This window comes from Lepisosteus oculatus, chromosome 25, assembly GCF_040954835.1.
Source record: "Lepisosteus oculatus isolate fLepOcu1 chromosome 25, fLepOcu1.hap2, whole genome shotgun sequence".
NCBI classification, from domain to species: Eukaryota; Metazoa; Chordata; class Actinopteri; order Semionotiformes; family Lepisosteidae; genus Lepisosteus; species Lepisosteus oculatus.
The window spans coordinates 6766023-6790079 of record NC_090720.1 but is presented as its reverse complement, the minus strand read 5'-3'; the positions used below and the strand labels follow the sequence as shown (position 1 = coordinate 6790079).

Here is a 24057-nt window from a genome sequence, read left to right as displayed (position 1 = left end):
TGCAAAAATGCCAAACAGGGTAGCTGGGCCTCAAATTTGTAAACATTCTTATATTTATACTGTAAGAATAAGAATCAACAATCTGAAAGCTTGTAGGTTGTCCTGGAAGAAGTGGCAGTTTGTGACGGGGTAGGCAGTGTTACTGGTGCTGTTACTCAGGATCCCCTCCCTGATGTTGCTGTGGTTCCCTTACAGGTGTCTGTGACTGCTCGAGATGATGTCCCTTTCTTTGGGCCTGCCCTCCCTGACCCAGCAGTTTTCAAAAAGGTAACAATAGAAACGTCGAGGTTGTGATGGGGCGCCTTCTCACTGCCTGTAAATACATTCTGCTACTGTAGAAGGCCTAGGCAAACCTCATTTTAAAATAAAGAAAAGCTGTGAGGTTATTTGTTGTACAAAGTGCATTTTGCAGCAGCAGAATGTTTTTGCTTGGTATATAAAAGATGCAGTTACTTACACCCACCTGCCCCAAAACAATATTCAGGTCTGAGCACAAATGACAGAGCAAGAAGCAGTAACTGGATGGCTGTTGTCCTGTTTCCACAGTGCCCTCTAGTGGACTGAGGGGAAAGCTAGTCTCCCATCCATTTATAGACAGTATAGAGATTTCTAACTGTGTATTCTTATGTTAAAATATTTAGGCAAGGAAAATAGAAAGATACATTAATAGCTTTGTGTGCATTTGTATAGGAAGAGCTGCGGCTATTTGTCAGATTTACATATTCTTTACTTATTAATATGTAAAGCAACAGCATGCTTGTGGAGGCCGGTGGGGTGGTAACAATGAGGGAGGAGTTTCAGAAATAAAAGGCAGACAGTTCTCCCATGGAGCTGTAAGGAAATGGATGGGTGGCTATTTCTGTACTGTATTTGTCCTAGGAATTCTGATTATTGCTACAGTAAGTTTGGATGGACTTTATTGTGACTGCTGTTTTAAAAGAGAAAGTTTGTGGAAAGTACAGTTTGATTCCAGTCGTAAAATTGCTCCCGATTCGCAACAGAAGACTTGTGTGCTCGTAGAGATATTTATGCATCGTGCCAAAGATTACTTTGTCTCAGCAGGGGTACAGTGACAACAGAAATCACATGGCTGTCATGAGTGAGAATGTTTCAATGTCCATGCTCAAACAATCATGCAAGCTCAAATAAAAAGTTTGTTTCTGTGTCCAGAAAGAATATTTGTAAGGTATTATAGTATCCCTCTTGTAGCTAATATTGTTGCATCCTATACAGTATGTAGTAGCCTATATTTAATAATGCCAGGTAGAGTCACTGGGCTATTAGCAATGATTGCTAATTTTTTTTTTACCATTATTATTTTCCTTTTTTTCTGTGCTGCCCATAAGTGTGTTCCTGATTTTTACACAGGGACCTGAGTTCCATGAGTTCCTTCTGACCAAGCTCATCAACGCAGAGTATGCCTGCTACAAAGCAGAGAAGTTTGCAAAACTAGAGGTGAGCCGGAGGCACATGCTATAAAAACCTCTCCATCCTTAATCATTACAGCGCAAGAAGTGCAGATGAAAGCAGGCAGGATTGCCTGTATTGACAGAGCTTTAAACTGCACTGAGGAACAGGTTTCTGTTGAGATTTGGCCTGTTAATGAACAAGTCAAAGATCATAGAGAAAAGGCTTGCAGTACTGTACCCTACCTGTGTCATTGTAACTGTACTGTGAGAGTTGTGGACGGACAGATCCTTAATGAAAGAGCCGTCCTCTGCGCACAGCTCCTCGTGTGTCGATACAGACTGTCTTCATTGGCAGGAGCGCACGCGGACTGCCTTGCTGGAGACCCTGTACGAGGAGCTGCACCTCAACAGCCAGTCCATGATGGGCATCGGGATCGACGAGGACAAGCTGGAGAACGGGGGAGGAGGGGGAGGGGGCTTCTTCGAGTCCTTTAAGGTAACCAGCCACTGCTCAGGGGAGGGCGAGGGACACATGAAGGAGGCATCTCCATTATACACTGAGGAGGGGAAGGGGCTTTCATGAAGGTAACTAATGGGAATGGAGGGAGGAAGGCGGGGCGATTCTGGGATTTTTCTATGTGCGTAATGCTATGGGGCTGTATACCAGATTCCTTTCTGCGTCCATAACTCAACTACAAGCGACTGAATTATCATACCATTTAAAAAGTATTCACCATTGACAGAGCTCAGTGATATATACAGTATAAACTGGACCTGCGAGACATCTGAAAATTCAGTGATATCCAGCTGCATTTAGAAATAGATTACAGATTAACTGTTAAAAATGGTTGTGACCCTGTTCACAATAATTTATGCAGAAATAAAATGCATATTTCATATGGATGTTACCAGAGATTGGTGTGATATGTATATTGAGACCTTGTTATTCACAAACTTTCTAAAATGAGATTTTCAGTGGGAAATGTTCAAATTTAGTATCCGGTATCACAGAAACTAGTAGCAGGTTGAATTCTGATTTGTGATTACCATCCATTTCTTATCAGATTTCATTCAACTTATCTTGTCAGCTATCCAGAAGTTGAATTATGTATCATTCATAATTTAGATCAGATTTCGCTCAGGGATTTTGTCTCATGTCCTAAAAGAGATTTGTTTCCCAGTTCTTCTTTGGTATTCAGTCACACATCAGACCTCACACAGCCTGTGATGAACAGGTATATAAAGAGTGTCCCAACACTTCACACTTGGACCAAATGTATCTTTACAAATCTGGAATGCAGCCCCAGCTGTGCTTAATGATGGTGTGTGCTTGCTGTGCTAATGCCCAACGAATCATTGAATGGTTTTCCATTGACAGGCTGGTGTGTTGAAAGTAGCATGAACTCTTGCATCCCGATTACTTCCACTTACTAGAGCTGGGACTCACAAGCCTTTCCTTCCACACTGCATTCCAGCGCTCTGTGTTTTTCTGTTCTGAGATCATACAGTGAGCAACCTTGGTCATAATGTCCATCTGTTAATACTGGGATTGGAGCTCCGGCCTCCCTCTTCCCTCCTCCGTACCCCGACCCACCCCCTCGCCCCACCAATCCCATTGCCGCGCAGCTCACTTCTGCAGCTCAACGTGTTTTTACGTCTCTCTCTGTAGCGGGTGATCCGCAGCAGAAGCCAGTCAATGGACGCCATGGGCCTCAGTAACAAGAAGCAAAACACAGTCTCCACTAGTCACAGCGGCAGCTTTACTCACAATCCTCCAGAGACCCCCAAAACCCCTGGGATAGTAAGTAACCCTTTTGGATTTCAAGAGGCGAGAGTGATGATCTCCATCGCTGATTCGGAGGAGAGCCCACTGCCCCAACCTGTGTCCCTCGTGAAGCAGGTCCATCGAGAGCCCATCTAGAGCTGTCAGCCCCCTGTAGTGAGAGGAGTGTGTCTCCATTAAACAGCAGTGCCCCTTCACTGACATACCGGAAATTGTCCTTCTAGTCATTTCACAGAGCCTAATTAGTGCTAAAGAAGCCTAGTAGTATTTCTGAGTCTCGGAAACCAGCTTTATATAATTGGGTTCATAAAGATAAAAGTAAATGGTTGTCTCATTGCTGCCTCCTCGTGCATTACTGATACAGTGCCTAAAATAATTGTCCGAGAGCACATCTTGCATATAAACCTTTTTAACCAAAGCGTTTTTTGCAGGTTTATTGAACATTCCTGCTTGTTAACTTTTTCGTTAGTTTATTCATATTCAGCATAAAAATTGCAAAAAAGAAAATTAGCACTAGATGAATTGTATTTTTTTATAATAGATCCTGTCAATCCATAAAAACAACGGTGAGCATTCCAGATTCAGTCATCCTGGTAAAGTCTTCTTCAGCAGTACAGTATGTCTTCATTGTGCAGTGTTGGATGGTTGACATTTTATTGTGTCACTGTGTACTTTCATCAGGTTGCTATTTTTCAAGATTTTACTTCTAAAGTGTCAGAAAAGAGACAAAAACAGACTAAACATCTTCAACACTGTGAACAAAGTGTAGACTATAAAACGAGTGCCGTGCTGCCCGGCCGGTCTGTTCGGAGCAGTGAGTTCTGTGAGTCATGTGCTGCTGCTGACGGTGTTGCAAGAAGAGCGCTGGAGGGCAGTGGGGAAGGTTCTGGTTGTTACCCAGGCTGACACAGTAGGAGGTCGTGATTATTAGTACCTGTACCCCAATTTGCAGTTTGTACCACAGTGTGCCAAATGAGTAGTAATTTTAAAAATCATGCAATTTCAAAGCTGCACTCTAAAACGTACCCTCATCCTAATTTGATGCAATAATGATCTTCACCTTATTATAGTCTAAGAGATTATGCTGTACTTGAATAAAATATCTGCATAACATAATTTGTCAGGAACCTGTTCTTCCTGTATTTTCCCCAAAAATCAGATTTAGATTTTAATCATGATCAGTGGTATGTCTGTTAATAATTGGTGCAAGTTGTCCATTTGAACTGTAACCTCATGCTGCTTTGCTAACACAGTGAATGCAAATTGCACTTTGGCGTCCTAGAGACTCGTGAACGTGGGTAAGTGTGGTCTTGGTCTAGCTAGCAGATAGCGTGACAGAGTGCTTGGCAGCCCGCCTGCTGGGTTAGGGCTCGGTTGTTGCATACTGTATCTCCTGGATTATACTGCCTTTACACAAGCTTCATTTTTACATATAGCATGGCTCAGCATGGTCAGTGAAAAGTCTGCTAATTCAATTGAATGAAAACTAGCTGGTGGCATTTATAAATCATGTTTTTTTTTTCTCCAACATACACGGCAGATTGGATGAATGCAGTTTTTCTCCTATTGACATTGAGAGTATCTTCAGATAATAATCATGAAGTTTTAATTCACACCAGATTGTACTTTTTAACAAAATATGAATTAAATAATATTTTAACAAGTTCCACCTAACCTCTTGCAAATACTAAATAACATTCAGGAGTTCTACACTGAGAGACTGTGGTCACCCCTATACAGTCTTCCAGCAAGGAGAACAGAGGAATCATTCACAGTTCCCAGATAATGAATAGTGTGAATAGGGAATGAACTGATATCCCTATAGTGTGGGCAAAAATGGGAAATGAATAGACTGGACATGCACTTGACGAAAAACAATTCAATGCATTTAAATTCATGAAAATTAAAAGCATCTGTCTTGAAAACATGATTTACAAATAGCCTGTGTGCTAATATTGCTTGGACCTCTACTTTTGACTTCTGTCTGCCCTTCTGTTTTCATTAACTATTTCTCTGTTCCTTTACTGATTTTCTCTATTCTTTCAACACAGGGCCCGATCGCTGAGCTGTTCCTCTGCCATATTGCTTTTCCGTCCTGGTCTCTCTCTCCTCATTTCACCACCTGTGTGGCTCTTGGCCCCCGCGGCGCTTGATATAAATGTTTTCTCTGTGTTTTCTCCTGTTGCTTGGAGCCTCATGGATTTCTGTTTCTCTCTCTGTCTCTCTCTGTGCCTGCTGTGCGAATCAGTCATTGCTTGTCCCGGGGAAAAGTCCCAGTAAATACGGACGTCGCGGCAGTGCCATAGGGATAGGAACAATAGAAGAGGTTCATGTATAACTCTCCCTACTCTTTTTGCTTGGCGTCTGTCTCTGTGCATGACTTGACATGGTAGTATGAGAAGCCACCCCAGCTTTGCATTATCAGTAGTAGCTCAGGCTTATCTCTTGCCAGTTTGTGAAGTTTTATCAACAGAGAGGTGTCATTTTTTTTCCTTGGGTCCTGTTTTGTAAATCTCTGGAATGTCCTCTCTCTGCTGAATAACATCTAAACCTGTTGAGCATTTTCTGAAAAAGGGCTGCTGTACAGCCACAACATGCTACATATTTCTTCCTGTAGACTTAATTTTTTTGTATTCGAAGTAAAGTGGCTTTGTTGATTTCCCTCTTGAGAACAAGCTGGCTATACAGAATGTTCTAATGCTTCCCCCCATGAGACAGACACCGAGTTATATGTTTTTTCTTCTGTTACACATAACTTAATGCACACCTAAATCGTTGTGCTTGCCATGCATTCCTTTGGTGGGAAATTTTCATACAGCTTTGGACAAAGAAAATTGCCTTTGTTGCTTGTTAGTGCAAACATTACAATGGTTCTGTTATATGAATAATTGTTTTCATATTATAAGCTCAGGTATGAGGTTTCTGAGGTTTAGAAGGTTACTTTTTGCTCAATGAACTGTACACTGTATCGTCTCTGGGAAGCAAGACTGGACCTGAATCTTTCCCCTGACATTATTAACTGGGCAACAAAGGGCCCTTATTTTTGAAATGATATTTGTTTAAAAACTACCACACCCCCACCTGCCAAACACAAGGTTCACTTCTTACTGGAATTAGCTTTAGAAATAAGCCTTTTGTGGATGACACTACTGTCTCGGGTTCAGTTCCATACCTGGGGTCCTGTATGTGTGGAGATTCTATATTCCCCTCTCTGACTGCTCCATTTGCCTTCAGTGTCCAAGGATATTTGGCTTCTGGGGTAATTGGTCCCAAGGTGAGGGTGTGCATCTGCCCTGTGATGGACTTGACTCCCATCCAGGGTGTATCCTGCCTTGCACACGTTACTTGCTGGGATAGGCTTCGGTGTTCCTGCAACTCTTAATCTGAAGTGGATAGATGGATGGAATAAGCCTGTTGTGTTGGTACAGGCAGCTGGACAAGGATGGAAAACAAACTGGCCTACTCTCTGTCTGCTTTTGCTGACACATTTCTCAGATTTGGCTTTGTGGAATAGTGCCAGGAAGAACAATTCAGTCAGAAGTGCTTTTCTGACAGATCTCAGAAGCTAAAGCATGGCTGTGTTTGGTCAGTACTGGGATAGAGGCTCATAATGACCAGCAGGTGGCATGCTTCCCTCAGGACCAGAATTTCCGAACCAGTGCCGCACTATGGTAACCAGGACAATTACAGGTGGTGCCAACTTTCAAATGAGATGTTTTTCATGATAGGCTCATTAAAGATCCTATGACACTGTAGTTGTAGGAGTGTTACATTAGAGTTCACTTTGAGCTTGCGGAATTCAGCCTCCATAAAGTTCTCCATTAGTGCATTTTATAGTCCCACCTGCATCTGCTCAAGAGCAAAACATTACTAAGGCCTCATTCTAAAGGCTCCATTCCCACTCCATTCGTTTTACTGGACTTCTAAAAGGATTCCAAAATATGGCTGCAGATCTTTGTGTTGTTTTTTTCTCGGCTGATGGCTGGTTTACAGTGCAGTATGGAGATTTCAGATATTCAGACTTGGGGATAAGTGAGGCTGGGAAACATAATTTATAACAATTTAGGGTCGATCTCTTCGAGATGTTTTAGGGATCACAGGATAACACATGATCCTCCTTGTTATCCCATGATAACAACTTAGCTAGGAAGATTTTCCAGACTCCCATGACTCTTAGAAAAAGTGCCTCAGATATCTCTAAGGCCTTGCAAGTTCTAACTTGACACTTTGGAATTCTAGAGTCCTTTTTTACTTCAAGCTTTAGTTTTTCTTCTGCAGAAGATTCAGCGTGACCGTTTGGGAAACTTAGCACATGAAACCGTTCGATACAAGATGTAATTTAAAGATCCAGGAGAGTTCCTGACTTGGTTGTATGGATATCTTCTCACAAACAGAATGACAAACCTGCCCCACCTGGAAATGAGTTCATGCTGAGTTTAAAAAATGTATGGAAGGATTCTGCTGTGTAACAACTGAAGACTTTTAAGTTCATAACTAAAGCTTTTCTTCATCAAAGGCTTATTTGATGTAACTATAGTGGGGACTAGCTGAGAAAGAGGAGCAAACTGCAGTGCAGGTTAACACCAGTTCTGACATGAATCCATTTGTTCTCAAAGCCTGTTACACACTGTAGCTCCACAGTAAGTAAAACCCACAGCTCGTCTGTCAGCTTTGTCTTGGTTTTGCTCCTTTTACATAGTTGTTGCTCTTTTTGAAGAAAACTTGAACGTTCAGCTCATTTGGTGCAGAATTTATGCTGTCTGAGGCTATATGTATCTTGTAAGTATGCTTCTGGGTTATGAAAACACTTGTCGATTTCCTCAGTAATTGTAACGTGAATGAATTGCCCATTTTTTTTGTACAAAAGAAAAGCAAATGCAAATACTGAGCATATACACCAGCACATTTGTATTCCTGCATTTAAGCACACTTGTCATCGACTCTATTTTTCCCCTTCAAACAAACCTCACAATATACCCTGTGAACTGATTAATTTGCTGTTTACTTGTTAATTTAAAAATAATTCCCCATTTTTGCATGTTTATTGTTGTGCTCATGGATGTTTATGTTATGCTACAATAATGAGCAGAAGTGTGCAAAAATTAGTACAGTGCTTTTCTAAGAAATGTACTGATATATTTTAACATACTGATTGATTTCTGAGTTCTCTGCTAATTCTGCTGTGTATGTATCAGCAGTGTTTTTATGTATGCCTGTACAAAAAATATTATCTACATAATTTCCTCTTTTCCATATGTATCTATTTCAGAATTTTTGTAAAATTACTGCTTTGATAGCCTGATTGAGAAATATTTGATAGAAACATAAATGGTATATGGTGCCGTTAATTGTAAGAGCTATATAGGTAAGAACAAGCAGTATAAAAGCTAAAGAAGTTCCTGGATTGTGTGTTTACACTGTGGCGTTGATCCCCCTATGTGTGAAAAGATGAACAGTGGGAGCTGTCCACTGGTGCGAGGTGCTGATTGTTGGCTCTGTGTCTTGCAGTCACTGATAATCCCAGGGAAGAGTCCGACCAGGAAGAAGTCTGGCCCCTTCAGCTCCAGGCGGAGCAGCGCCATTGGTATTGAGAATATCCAGGAAGTGCAGGAGAGGAGGTAAGCCGGCCTGAGGCCAGCTTCAGCTGAGGGAGGTGGGTGACTAGTCTGACTAGGGAGTCAGATGGATCATAAGTGAGAACTCGCAAGTTTAGGGTTAAAGGCACTGGCTGAAGAAAAACCGCATGTCATCCTTTGGAGCAAAGGGTTCCTCGATAGCAAACGCTCTGCTAAGTTCATTATGTACCATGGACTGAGATATACTGGAGACAAGAATCTTAGCCCCAGATGGAGTGATCTGTATTTGCTTTTGGCTGAAAGTGTTTTTTACTCATTGGGGAATGTTTCCCTTCTGATATTTTTAAGTCCTATGTCAGTCTGACTTTGAGAGCCGTATAAATTAAGATATAACATTTGGTATTTATTGTGGGATCCCACTGGCTATGTTGAGTGTTCTTTGATAGTGGGCACAGAGATGCTCAGCACAGAATGGTGGTGTGATTTTGGGGTGATACAGCATCTGTGTGTATTGTCTTCCCCGTGTCCTTTGTGTCCCAGAACAGCCTGCCTATCATTTCTGGACAGGCCTGTACTCTGTACATCTCTGCCCAGCATCAGCCTGAAGAGCATGAGGCTAACCGTGGACCTCACCAAGTACTGCTCATGTTTCACACTCTTCTTAGCATTAGATTAGGAATACCTGCAGCACTAGAGGCTCCAGGTACAGACCACCTGGGGTTGAAAATCCTGCTTGTAGAGCACCTTCTGAACAGTCACTTCCGCACATTCCTGTTCTTACTAATAATGAGCTGTGTGATCCATAAATGGGTATGTTCTCTGTGTGTGTAATTGTGTTTTTAGTTTTAGGGTTAACGTTGGGCATTAGGCTCACGTTTTGAATGAATGTTGTAAGTTGTATATTTGTAGTAATGTTGTTTGATCACTGTTAACCCCAGCAGGGAGTGCTCCCCCAGCACACAGAAGACACCAGACAGTGGGCATGTCTCCCAGGATCCCAAGTCTGAGAATTCATCCAATCAGAGCTCACCAGAGGTTCCTACTGCAAAGAACTGGTGAGTCAAGTATCTGTTTGGCTGTGTTGCTGGTATAGTGGTGGGGTGACATAGTGTAGCTGTTGTCCAATCGATTGACAGTTTCAATTGCTGGCCAATGCACGACTGTAAATGGTCATTCTTGACGTGTTTTTTTTATAAAGAATCTGGAAGTCTATTACTCTACGATTCATTCCCTAGTCTAAAAGATTGAATATTTTACTCTAAGTATCAAATGTATCTTGTAGAAGGTTTATCATTAGGATGTACAGTATCTCAGTAAGATGCTTTAGGTGCACAGTGATGCAATAGCTTCACTGTCAAGTTTTCATCACTGACAGGTTCTCAGTAACAAAGGTTGTGTAGTTCTGCCGTGTATTGCAGGGCTCCATCCATCCCTGAAGTGCAGGATCTGTCTCGCTCCTCGTCCAATGCCAGCAGCTTTGCCAGTGTGGTGGAGGAGAATGAGGCCTTGGAGGACTATGACACTGGCATGGTGAGTGTGCAATATGCAGAGGTAGACTAAATTATTGCACCTTAATTTTCCAGACCTGCATAGTACAGGAGAAGACCGCACTGCCGAAGGGCATTTGACAGCATATACACAGCCCAAAGAATACATTAAAAATCCAAGAGAATTTAAAGAAAGTAGATAAGGGCAACTTCTAAGCCTCAGAGGTCTTTATGAAAGTATCGATTGATTTATCAAAGCTCTTCCTTCTGTGAGTTTTATCAGGGGCAGAGTTATCTTGGCATAAAATAAATACCTTCTACAGGAATAGACGGGTCTCAAACATCAAACAAACATCATAATCTCCGCACGAACACTGCAGCACTGAGCTGCCCCCCCGGGTCCCCCGGGGCAGAGAGACTCATGGCCGAGCTGTGTGTTGCAGGAGAGTCTGTCGTCGGCGGGGACGCCCCACAAACGCGACTCCTTCACCTACAGCACCTGGCTGGAGGACAGCATGAGCAGTGCCAGCCTGGCCAGCCGCGGGAGTTCTCCAGGTGAGGGGGGCAGAGAGAGTCGGCCAGGGGAAGCTCTCTAGGGCTTTACCACAGTGATTAACCCTGTGATCCTCAACATCATTTAAAAATCTGGTGGTGGCTGTTTACGTTTTTCTGGCATATCTTAATGACTTCAGCCGCAGTGACATAAAAAAGCAAGTATAAAAACACACTGTTTGCAGACCCTGTGGAAAGTGCTTGGATCTTAGTTATTTAAACCACAGACTGACCATAGACTGCTGTCCTGAGCTTCTCCCTGAGTAGCTGTACAAGTGGACAGGTGTGACATGCTGAGGTTGTAAGAGCTCCATCTCTTTTTCCAGCAGCATCCACCTCCAGGCCTCAGCCTGAGGGGTGTAAGGGAGTCGAGCTGCCCAGGCCAGAGATCCGCATTAAGCTGGAGAAGCCGGAGGACCAGAAGTCGTCATCGGTAAGGAGGGATATCGCTCTTGACCTGGTCCTTCATCACTGGCCAGGAGCTGAAAACATTCTGCCGATTCAGAAACAGTGCTCAGAGTTGATACTCACTTACTGATGCTCAACTTGTAGCAGAGGGTCTGTGCAGATCAAGTCAGCAGTCCTGCCTTATTCCCAGCCATCTGCCTGTTTCTTCCAAGTTCTGAAGGTGTGATCTTTCCAGAAAAATGTTTATGAAAGGTATGAGCACTTTTTCAGCTGAACTTGCAGGTAAAATTCCTGCATGGAAAAAATGTTTTAAAGAGCAATTAAATTATATTGTAACAAGCAAATTGTTATATTAATTAAAACACCTTGTAAGCTGTTAAAAGTGCCATTATTAAGTGGTAATAATTTTAAATTATTGTTGTTGCTACTAGTAATCACAATAGCTCAAGAGTTGGTCCTGTTATCAGTACTGAAGTAGCTGGGTTGTGACTGTGTGGCTTTGTTTCCTATGGTGTTTTTACCAAATGTGAACAGTGCATGTGGGTGGAAATAAGGGCCTCATTCACAAAAGCTTCATTAAATTTAATATAAGATACATGTTAACATCATCCCACTGCACGAGTCTTAGAACCACCAGGTTGCATGAACTAAAGCAAATACCATGTGTTAAGCTGCCTGCTATTTGTACAGCATGACGCACGTTGTGTAAAGGTTGTGTGACAGAAAGGAGCATAGCTCTTTGGCTAAGGAGTGGCCAAACACAAAGTGCATCTGTAGAGAAGGTGCTTCTTCAGGACCTGGTGATCTCCACCAAGTGTACCAGTGAGGAAAGAGTGTGGGGAGTTGTAGCCCTGCCAAGCCTGACTAGGTTTGCTGGTCCCCGATGTCTCTGGGTATTGCTGTGCTTCTGGCACTGACCCTTTCTTTTTTCCTCATTCCCTTGACAACAGTGCTTTTCCCTGTTGGCAAGAAAGGCACCCTCGATGACAAAAACACTTGTGTGGCTTTTTCTCAGTCTGATCTCAGATCATAACACATTCTGTCCATCAGTACTAATCTGCACAGCCACATCTCAAGATTTTGTGAATGCTGTGTACATATCATGCCCCCTCTGTACTGTTAACAATCCACATTATCTGTGTTCATTAGCATGTGTTTTTTTAACTTGGATACTACTGATTGTGGGTTGTATGACATGACTTTTGGGGATGAGGTCCATAGAAAGTATTGTCTGCACTGTGTGCATGTTGTGTATCATATTCACTCTTTTTAGAAAAACCGTAGGAAATTCAGTTTTGGAGTATATGACCTTCATTAAATGTCTTTGTATATGCATGTGGGTACATCGTTGATCTGTTTCTTTTTCACACAAATGTTCAACTAATGATATATGTCTTAGAGTAGATTTAATAAATTGGTTATAGTTATCCAGTCTTAACATTTTCAGAAATATTTTTAATTCTGCATACAGAATACAAGTGGTAAGTTAGAGTACAGTCAATACAGACTCGTTTGGCATTTTTGTCCTGTACTTGCTTAAATGACAACTCTCTTTTAGGCCCTTGCACAGTGTGTTTGAACCAGGCGGCTGTCCTGTCCAAAGTGAGAATGGGGATGTTGCATGCCAGATGTCTAGGTGTAGTCGCCTGCTCTTGTTGTAATGTAACTGTACCCCTTAGCAGGACCCTTGTTAACCCTGTGCTTTCTGTGCGTCTGTGTGTCCTGTGCAGAACTGCTAGCCTCTCCTTCCTGATTGCTTCATGGATGTCCCTCATCAGGTCAGCAATTTACCACTGTTGCCACTACAGTAACTTCCTGGGGGAGTTGGTCACCAGGCGGGGCATTACAGTGTGCTGCCTTGTTTCAGGAGAATAAAGTTAAGATCACGTTACCATCTGCTGAATTCAGATGGTCAGATGATCTCCAATTTCCTGAAGAATGCTATACCTGTACCGTCATCTTTCTTATGCAGCAGGTGGTAATTACAAACAGGACTGTATTTAGTTCAGAAACTACAACTTTATGCTATTGAACTATGTTCTGCCTATGTTCTTAAAGTTGAGCCTTTAAGAGGCTGATTTTCACATTCATCATCCTACATCTACTCATTTTCTTTATCAGCTCAAAATAACCATGCAAAGAGAAGGCAACATGTACAAGAATGGCCTTGTAGACTTGTCATGATTCTGCACGGAGGTGTCCATCTGTCTTATAAAGATCAATGAGTGTCAGATACATTGATACATTAGAACATGTAATTTAGAAAGATAAGGGACATTTCTAGCACTGGAAATATATTTGAAATCTGAAAAACATGCAATCTTAGGTGAGTTACAGAGATGCACTTTTTTCCTATGATGCTTAATCCAGGGGGGTTTAAAAAGTATTAAAATACAGTACTATTACTCAAGTAACATTACTTCCAAAAATAAGGAAACTACTCAAGTAAAAGCATAAATATCATTTCTTATTGGTATTCAAGTACTGGAATGAAGAAAGTAGCCATAGTTCCATGACTTTACCTACTTATTTTCACTAATTTTCCCAAACAATTCCAACTACAGTACTGATGTTGCCAAACCCACAAGGGAGACAGTAGTTTAAGACACTTTCAACAAATGACTTGGTTTCCTAAGGAAAAACACACCATTTGTCCCATCTTAGGTTTTTATCCAAGTCCAGTCCCAAGTACTTGTAAAGGATCAGGTTCAGTCCCTGCTGAAAGGAAAAAGAAAAATGTGGCTGTGGAGTCTTTTTCAGGTGTGACTCGTATATATTATGGAATGCTTACATAAAGATTTCCCCAGCTTTACGTAAACTGTACAAAAATGGAAAATTCTTAGTAAATTCACAGCAAAGAGCTTAATATATAAAACTGTTGTACATATTATAACTGTTGCACTATTTATAACTGTTAATTTAATTTAGCATATTTAAGTATATTTTAGTTTTAGTGTTTTGTATATTTAATTTTGGCATCTTTTCTGTGCCCCAACTTTACATCCTCTAAAACACAAAGCTCCCTAACAAAGAAGTGCAGGTGAACATTGAGAAGCACAAGCAGACTGCACTGCCTCTAGATAAACTGAAAACTAATTTTACTCTATACAGTAAAAGATTGTGCTGCTAATCATGTGTGTGGTAAATTAAAAACATTACTGAGGTACTATTTTAGAGGAACAAAATAATTTATACTGTACATAAAAGTTGAATTTGAAATTATTTTGTGGTGTCATTTCCATCTTTGTGTGCCATGCATGTGTGATACACTGCATTAAAAACACTAAAATTTCAAGTTTAATATTTAAATGAATAAAATGGTTGTTCATCAAACTCATAAGCTGTTAATTTTCCATTTCTGAGTGTTTCTAACACATTTCCAACAAAGTTAAACAACATTTTAGTGCTCAACGTAATGGGTCATTACGGTAATCATTCTGTTTGCACTCAGAAAACATGGACAACTGTAAAATTGTGTTGTCAAGTCCTGGACACTATTCTGTTGAGCCTCTGGGAATATTTACATCCTCCCCATCCCCATCAATCCTATTTTCATTATTTCTTATGGGAAATAATTTCCCCCTTCACATCCATGTTCTATGACCCTCCTTAAGGATGTAAAATCCCCTGTGTCCCTTTATACCGGTATCGGTGTGCTTGCTGATTGGTTATTGTAGGAAACACCACGGTCTGTGGTCGGGCTTCACTGAAGCAGACAGACACTGTGTTTCTGCCTTTCCCAGCAGAATCCCAGCCTGGGTAAACATCAGTAAATCCCAGAGGGAAAGAGACTTCTGAAAAATGTAGAGGAGTATAAGTACCGACTTTTCTAAAACAAAGTACTTGAATAAAAGGTAAAGTGAGTGAATAGCTGCAAACTCTGAGAGAGTGCTCATGCTCAAACAGAAGCTTACTGATCTCATTCCTGTTCTAAACCCACGATGAGGCACTGCCATGGAGCAGCATCATTAAAACAGACCTAGAGAGAACCAGTGCTGTAAGATGGATTAGGGGAATGTCACAATTTGGCCCTCAGGTAGTTGGTCAGGCCACATTACCGTGCAGCTGAGCACTGCGCTAATCACACAGGACTGATGGAATACACGGGTCTTAATTCATTCTCTTCCCTTTTTTATCCATCCATCCATTTTCTAACTTCTTTATCCAGTACAGGTCTGTGGGGGAGCTGGCGCCTATCCCAGCAAGCATCAAGCACAAGGCAGGGTACACACAGGCACACTCACACCAGGGCCAATTTTCCCAGCAGCCAATTAACCCACCAGCATGTCTTTGGACTGGGGGAGGAAAATGGAGTACCTGGCGAAAACCCGCGCGTACATGGGGAGAGCATACAAGCTTCACACACACAGCACCCCAGGTCTGACATGGACCCCAAGACCCCAGCACTGCGAGGTAGCAAGGCTAACCTCTGCCACTGTACCACCCTGTTGTATCCTTCCAATAAAAACCAAAACAGTTTGTATCTCCAGCATTCACGACCCTCGGCGATTGAGCTTTACAGCAGGAGTCGCACACTAACCGATCGTACGCTTTGGCAACACTGAGAGCCGAAGGGCTCCAGCCTTGCCTGTGAAGACTGACCTAACCCCTTGCTTTCCTGTTCGACAGCATTCTCACAAAAAACACGCCCTCCAGGAGATGAGACGAGCACGGGCCTTTGCCACTACGAATGACGAAGACGACGAGGACAGCCCCAGCTCGCCACCCGTGTGGTGAAGCCCCCCCCCGCCCGCTGCTGCTTTGTTCTGTGCCAGCCTCTGGTTCCCGTGGCAACGGCGTGGGAGGCACAGGACCACCACTATGGAACTGTAGCCCTCATCCCTCTGACCACAGCACAGCACGTGTTCCCTGCAGCCCGTGCGGGCTCAGAGGAGAGGAGGGGCCCCCCCGCGCGGGAAGGACTCTGACCTGCACTGTGGTCATGTCGCGTTCGTCCATTTGCTTCTTGGCTCCTCCCTGTGGTCTCATGTTTTCTTGAATGCACCGTTCGTCTGTGGAGTCAGCCCCGTGGACACTGCTTCTGTCTTGCCGATATAAACGCTAACGTTTTGTTGCATTTTTTTAAAAATTGATTTTTAAAAAAATAATTAAAAGACAAGGGTGCAGCGGATCGAGCATGGATAGGCACACCTTGTCACACAAAATTACATGGAAGGTACAGTTTAAAAAAAAAAAGAGTTCAATGATTGTACAGGTACTCTTTGTGTTTGAAACACCCGAGAGAGGTTATGTTGAGGGATGTTATAAAACACAGATTCAGTGCTAGGCATTAAGTGGTCATCTTCAGCTGCTGACTGGCTTTCATAAAGCCAGTCATCATGGAGTGAATGGACGAGGCCCTGCTTGTTGAAAGCAAAGCCTGCTGCTACAGAAAAACACGAAAACCAGAGTCTATGACGAGTGAGCTACAGTACGTGGCAGATATCTCAGACTTTTTTTTGTCTTTGAATGTTAATGATTACTATTCTTTGTCTTTTGTAATTTATTGATAATACTAAAATATAATTTATTATCGTAGAATAATAATTAATTGTGCTAGTTCAATTCTTTCGGTGTAAAGCACACTTTCTGACATCATTTCCCTTTTATTACTCTCTGTCTTGGAATGCACTGTTAATTACTTTTGAACCAAGTTTGAAATCTATGAAGGTGACTCAAATCCCAGACTTTCAGCAACAGCCACCTTATTAGAATCCAGTGTAAAACTGACCATTGTTTAGGTGATAATTTGATCATTAGGGTTGAACGTCCTGAAATTTGTTAGAATACCCCTCATAAGTCTTCATGATAGTTAAAATCCAAACACTTTAATCTTACTACAGGAAGTCTCAATTAGCCTCCAGTTCTTTCCGAAAAATATGGTGACTGGGTCACAACTTGAGCAAATGTTTTAATGGGTTGGGCTGATACAGCTGTCAGTGCACTGAACGTCTGCAGAGAGACTGTTCCCCTGCCGACGAGGGAAGTATCCCGGTATCCCCACCTGTGAGATCATGCTACTGCGTGCATGGTGAGACTGTGCTTACTGCAGGTTCAAAATGACAGACAGCTAAAATATACAGCTGTCTGAAGCCTATTCAAAATGCCACTTGCAGTAAAAGAAATACTGAAGCTGGAAAACCAAAGTCAGCAGACACATACAGGCTCTCAATTTTTTTCCAAGGCAAAAGTCTGAGAAAGAGTGCAGCAGGGATTCACACACTAAGACATCTGTACTGACACTGACCCTTGCTTTCTCAATCTACAGATTAATAGCAAATCACATCAAAGCAAAGTTAAAACTTTTAAGGCAGCTCTTCTCTACTGAACGTTTGCAATGAAGTTGCATTGTGATTGAAATTGGTGTATTATAGATTGTAGATTTTGCACGTAATTTGAGCCAAATCTTGATCCAGTTCTTGTTTTTTTAAGATCACTGTGATTCAGATGATCATTGCAGGTTCCCCAGTGTCAGCTATGCACGACATGGCTAGCCAGCTTTGGTGAAGGGGCTTTTGTTTTACATACCAATTACCTAAGGGAGACGCTGAGATTTTATGAGCATTTTTAAAAACAGGTAGTTGCCAGATATCCTTTGTAAATACAGAAAAGGCTGTTTTATCTGTTTAAAAAACTGAAACCTTCATAAACGGACAAAAAAGGCGCCGCAAGGAGTTTGAATGTCTTAAAATGAGATATGGCAGGGAGCTGGTGTTCCTGCCACTGTACCTCAAGAAGAACTAGCCTGCAGTTCAAGGTACAAAGCTTGTACATATTACTGAACATTTCAGTTTCTTAAAATTAACATTCTGCCAACATGATTTTAGGATGAGAAATGTGTCCCGTAACTAACACATATGGCAAACAAATAAATAAAAAATCTTAAGACAAAGTATAGCTGTTAAATACTTTTAAGTTTCAGGCGAACTGCTTGAAATGATCTTTACAAGTGTTGCTTGTCAAGGTGTGTTTAGTGGTAAGAACCCACCTTGATGCCCCCCCACACAAAGAAAAAAAGATATTGTTGTAGAAGTAGATGCTTACTTTTTTTAGGCTGCTTTTCAAATATATTTCACATCATTTGTGTTATAACTGTTTTAGAGGCTTACAATAAATGAGAATCAACTGTGCACTACATAAAGTGACATACTGTGAAATAGATTAACAATTGCCTTTTAAAAAGATAGGAAAGATCATTTCTGTTCAAGTTTCTGTTGCATATCAGAATACGTTTGTGTAGCACTGCCACAATACACAGATGAATTGCAGAATTCCTTGTTCCTGCAAAGGCAGATTACTTCTGAGCTGCCCTCCATAGAGTCTGAATTTTGCCACTCCCCTAGAATACCGGATATCAGGGAAAATTATATTTTTTCACTGATGTTTTAAATTGGAGGTTCACATTATTGCATATTACTCAGAACTCTGTTTTTTTATTTAAACTAGATCCTATGCTTTGTATTCACATGCTGCATTATTTGATGTGCACGCGACATGTGATTTTAGCTCACAGTATTATTTTGCAGGGCTTACATTCACTGGAACCTGCACAGGACTTAAAAAGCATAGTGGAATCATCTTTTAAAAGGAAGGAGTTCTGTAATACCAGAAGTTATTCCTAAGGTCAAGACAAGAAGAAAATCTTTAAGGCGGTGTCCTTTGATGAGGGGTTTTACTTAATAAAAATGCCACTGGAAGTTATAATTCGGGCTGGGACACAGTGGACAGAACATATGTGTAGTGGTCTGTGAATAACGTTTAAGAGTTTAAAACAACAACATTCTGAAGTTATTAAAAAGCAGTCTGACTAGGAAAACTGTCAATTTTGCGGGTGAAATATTTCAGCACTTTGGTCAGATCCTGATGAACGCAATAGAGAGAGATATATAAAGTATTAGGCCCAACTCTCGTATCTGAGGGAATGACAGACGAACCCCCTCCAACACTACTGTGGGGGGGGAGTTGTCAGGCAAGGTCTGGGTGTGAGACTTATATACGTAGGTGAGTGGAAGATCTAATCTTCCCCCCTCAAACTTCTGTTATAAAATCCTTTGGGGAAATAATCATTTTTTGCCATTTGTCAGGGAAAGCTTGCAGTTAAAGAAGCACAAGTAAAACTTATCAAGAACCACCACTGCACATGCATAAACAAATACCACAGCTTTCCATCAGTTTGTGAGCTCCAGCTAGTTAAGTAGCGTCAAAAGATTTTAAAGCAAGAAATTCTGGACACCCAGCCCTCTAATGTTGAGGCATTGTCCATGCACATTCTTTTCACCTGCCTGCTGTGTCTGTTTTAATGGGTGTGATGGTTCTCCAGTGTTTGTGTGTTCTTGGTTTAATCTGTTCAGCCTTTAAGGTTCAAAGCCAATAAAGCACAAATCCATTTGCAAACATCAGGACATTATAGGTGTTCCAGACAAAAACTAACCACACAACAGGTAAAACACTGAAATGTGCTCTATTGAAAATGATTGTATTTGTGTTCCATTGAATATCAAACGCTAAAAGTAAACTTGTAAGAAAGTTGTATTTGTAAATATTGCTTTTTTGTAAATACAGCCAAGAAGAAAAAAAAATAAAGATAAGTATGAAAGTATAAGGTATATGCTTAAACTGAAGTTGAAAGTTTTTTGTTGTTGTTGTTGTTCCGTTTGGTGTTCCAAACAAGGGAATCCTTCAGAATGCTTAAAGCATCTATAATTGAAGGTGTTTTTAACTATTTGCTTAATTTTCATTCGTGTGCCTCCTGGATGGGCTCCCATGGAAACTTTTATTTATATTGGAAGACAGGTAATGTCAAGTTTGTATGTCATTTGAAAAGCTTTCATTTAAACCAGCAGTCTGCAATCCAAGTCCTAGAGAGGTCCAACAGATTTAAAATAAATTTAAATTGTCTACGAGCAGAGGTTGTCCTGACCCTGATTTTTAAGAATGCAATGTTGCATTAATAGGAAGAAACATCTCCTGTTGGGAAACCATTTTACTGTAAGTGATTCACATGTGTTTTTAATGCACCTCAAATATCCTGTTCTGATATATTGGCGTGGATAAAACCATATGCTGAATGGTCACAAAAGAATGACAAACTATTAAGAAAACTAAGCAACAAAGTTCACCCACATGACTGCAGAAGAGTACCTGAGGGGTGAATCAGCAAGATGCAACACCAGCTATCTAACCTCACATTACAACTGTAGCACTGCTTCATTTGCTGAAAAATGAACAGAAAAGTGAACTAGTGTGCAAAAGCAGTATTTCAGCTTTGTCAATCACAATGCTCAGAAGTCTATACCTAAGATTTCTTTTTGGACACTAAGGTAAAAAAGGTTCAGATGTTCTCTGTTGTTAATTTAAAAAAACAAAACAGACTGAACAGTGCAGTCAGTAGCACATCTTACACTATGTTAATTTCTTAAAAACAAAATTAAAACAATATTTTGATACATGACATTACTTTTAGTACCATCCAAGGCTTTATTCCGTGAGCTCCGAAAGGCAGCTGTACATCACCTTTTTCCAGGGGTGGGAAGTAACGAGGTAGAAGCTACTGTGCTACACTACTCAAGTCCTTTTTTCCCCAGAGAGCTGTATTGTACTTAAGTATGTTATTCTGGGTGGGGGGGTATTCTGACTTTTACTCAGAGATGTAGAAAGGATGGTTATTTTACTCCATATGTACCAAAACAGCTGGGACACGTTTACACAGGCTGGGATTCTGATGCAGTAAAGCAGAAACGCACACTGTCTGTCTGCTTCAGTGTGCAGTGTGACGTATTAGTGTGAAGAACCAATAACAAACAGAACAAGGAACAAGGTGGTCCACACTTCACATCCTAAAGGGCAACCGTAAAACACAGATGTTAAGCGGGAAAATTACTTCCCACACAAAATTATGAAAATAGGATTCATGCGGACTGGGAGGATGTAAATATTCCCAGAGGCTCAAGTGCGGCATATTTCTCCATAAGAATCAATATATTTCAACAGGAATATGGCCAGGACTTGACAACACAATTTTTACAGTTGTTAATTCACGTTTTCTGAGTATAAACAGAATGATCACTGAGGTGACCCGTCAGAGCACTAAAATGCAATTTAACCTTGTCTGAAACGTTTTAGAAACACTCCGAATTTAAAAACTAAAAATGAAAGAGCTTGCATATTAGTGATGAAAAGACATTTTTAAAAATTACGTTTAAACATCAAACTTATTTTTAATAATGAGTAGCATATCACTACTTAAAGATGAAACCAACACGGCAAAATACTTTTAAATTAACTTTTTATGTACAGTATAAATAATTGTAATATAGTACTCCATAAAATGATATTAAATGCTGTAAATAAGGTTTCCCTGTCAATCATATTAAATTATTTGTAACTTATCTAACAATGCAGTCTGCTTGCTCTTCTCCGTGCTTCTCTGAACTGCTTTGTTAGGTAGCTTCGCGTTAAAAAGATGTAAAAATGACATCTCAAACACAAAGTTATAATAATACAGTAATATATCATTATTTTACATAATACAATTTTGCCATGATTTTACTAGAAATGTGCTTCTTTTGAGGACCATTTACATAAAGTCGGGTAAATATTTATGTCCATGGTCTGTAACATGCAGACCCACTGTAATAGTAGCGCAATGAATGTTGACAATGGGAGTCCCAGCCTACATCAAATCCCCAACAAATTTAAAGAAAAAATGCACATATCTCCATGTTTCTTTAGCCAACTGGTTTAATTTAAACAGCTAGCTGCATTTCAATGGCTGCACATACAGAAGGCTCAGAGTGCCTTGTGACGTACTGTACCACAACAACATGCCTCAGATACACAGAGTGGACAGTAAGGGGCAGATTTGGGTTATCTACGTCTTCGACACTCAAGATCAAGTCTCAAGACACTCAAGACCAGAAAACTTGTTTTGGTAGTTTGCTTTTGCCTACTGAGAAGTGGTAGTCCTTCAGAGAAACAAGATTATCTTTTTGTTAAAGTCAGAGAAAAAAAATGAATATCTATAATTCAGAACTAAATTTTACCTGTAAATGTATATTTACACTACCTTTGAAAAAAGCTGCAAAACTAAAATAAATATTACCAAAGTACCCACATTTTATTACACTGAATTATAACAAACCGATAACAGCAGTAAATCAGATAATGTCATCGGCTGGATGACAGAATAAAAAACCTTCCAAATCTATATGAATTTAACATAAAGAGAACTTTAATACCTACACCTACTGGCAGAGAAAGCTTGACATGTTTTTTTAAAAATCAGTGTTTTACCTTGAAAAGCCTACTTATAAAAAACAAAACCAAAATAATATTTTTAATCTGTCTTAAGGTGCTACCTCATATGTATTCCTACCTGGAAAATAACTTGGATTGTTTCTCTCAATAGTCCTACCACAGAACAATTTGCATTTCAGATTGTCGGATTACAACAAAATGAAATGAAACAAATGATTTTGGGTTAGCAGTGACATACTGTATTTCAGACGCCATTTAAAATAGACTGTACACTGTATATACTAATGAAACTCAAAATTACGTATGCCTCTCAGTGTGGGAGTAACCAATGTTTATTCATAATAAAGTTATATCATAATGTTACCCCAGAATTTTTAAAATGTCAGACCATGCTGTCTGAAATGAGAATCAAAACATTATTCATTCCAATGGTTCAAGGTATATCCCAACCTTACACCTGTTATAAAAGCAGCTATAAAAGTGTTGGATGGAATACATGCTTCACACTCAATCCCCTTGAATTTGCTCACACAATCAATGAGGGCCATGTGCATTTTTACAATGATTTATGTCTGCTTCATATTTACTGTACCAAATGTGACCCCATTCCTCCTTGGACCCCTGAGCTCTGGACATGAATCACTTCGCCCTGGTTCGAGTCCACGACGCAACTCGTGAACAGATTCGCTCAAAAGAATCGTTGGCGAGATGGTGGGGCTCTACTGTCGACACTGTAACACGGAGACCGACGAAACTTCACAAGCCAACTTGTGTTGAGTAACTACAAGAGGCGATACCGTTTAAATGGTTCAAGTCCATCTGAATTCCATTCTTTTCCTGCCCCGGTGCTCATGAAATGCGCTACTCGCCCCACGCTGGGCACGCAACCCATATCTCCTTGCCCTGTCCTGTTGCATGCAGGAGCGCTGGCACTCTGCAACTCTTTGAAGGCACAACGAACACACGAGACTTGGTTTCATGTATCACAGCTCAGAGAAACTGGATAAAAGTTTGAGGACAGAGTCGAACTACCTCGGAGACCGGAGCTGTGCAAATTACCGAGCGGAACGCACACGTGTATAACGAAAAGACCAATGTAAAGAGAATGCTGCATGCAATGCACATCATAAAGTGGGGAAAAAAAACATAAATAACAATACCCCTACCTGAATTTGTTACTACTGCAAGTCGTCCTGAAACCGTGAAAAGTAAAACGACGCTCCGAGCTGATACCGAGGCCAAAGTAACGCCTCTTCCGTTTGCGAGGATCATTCCACCTGCGAAACGCCCCTCATTACTAAGACTTGTCATCGCGCTCGAGAAATAAAAAAAATCCTGTTTTAAGCCTGTTGCATTTTGTTGCAACATGTAATTACGTTACGTTAAACGTGTTACTGACAGACTCGTCATAGCCTTGCGCTATTTTTAAGTTTCGGTGTTGGAAAGGATCTGCATTGATGAGTGCATTTTAAGGCAGCTATGATTTAAAGTAAAATGTACATATTCACGTGTAAAACCTCCAATTTACAGAACAAAATAGACGCCGTTTCCACGTATGCGCAGTACCGTGTCCTGGGATTCATAAG

General features: G+C 40.9%; 2 protein-coding genes across 14 annotated transcripts in view; one reads left to right on the top strand and one right to left on the bottom strand.

The window, feature by feature from the left end:
• The window catches only part of LOC102698455 (rap1 GTPase-activating protein 1), a 183947-nt gene extending 163829 nt beyond the window's left edge, over positions 1-20118 (top strand). For 8 of the 13 annotated variants that reach the window (XM_015336964.2, XM_015336958.2, XM_069184002.1 and 5 more), the window contains 10 exons: positions 196-267; positions 1369-1455; positions 1765-1905; positions 3079-3210; positions 8701-8810; positions 9707-9823; positions 10169-10298; positions 10699-10810; positions 11134-11240; positions 15845-20118. In XM_015336964.2, the coding sequence (XP_015192450.1) occupies positions 196-267; positions 1369-1455; positions 1765-1905; positions 3079-3210; positions 8701-8810; positions 9707-9823; positions 10169-10298; positions 10699-10810; positions 11134-11240; positions 15845-15952 (1116 nt within the window). In that variant the 3' untranslated portion in view covers positions 15953-20118. Of the gene's footprint in view, positions 1-195; positions 268-1368; positions 1456-1764; positions 1906-3078; positions 3211-5440; positions 5519-8700; positions 8811-9706; positions 9824-10168; positions 10299-10698; positions 10811-11133; positions 11241-12945; positions 12994-15844 lie in introns of all 13 variants that reach the window. The other 5 variants (XM_015336961.2, XM_015336960.2, XM_015336957.2 and 2 more) reach the window with 5 other exon arrangements.
• Positions 11239-24057, bottom strand: part of kcnab2a (potassium voltage-gated channel subfamily A regulatory beta subunit 2a) — a 153098-nt gene continuing 140279 nt past the window's right edge. Inside the window, exon 15 of the transcript XR_011183669.1 lies at positions 11239-11442. The gene's annotated coding sequence lies outside the window, so the exon portion shown is untranslated. The remainder of the gene's footprint in view (positions 11443-24057) is intronic.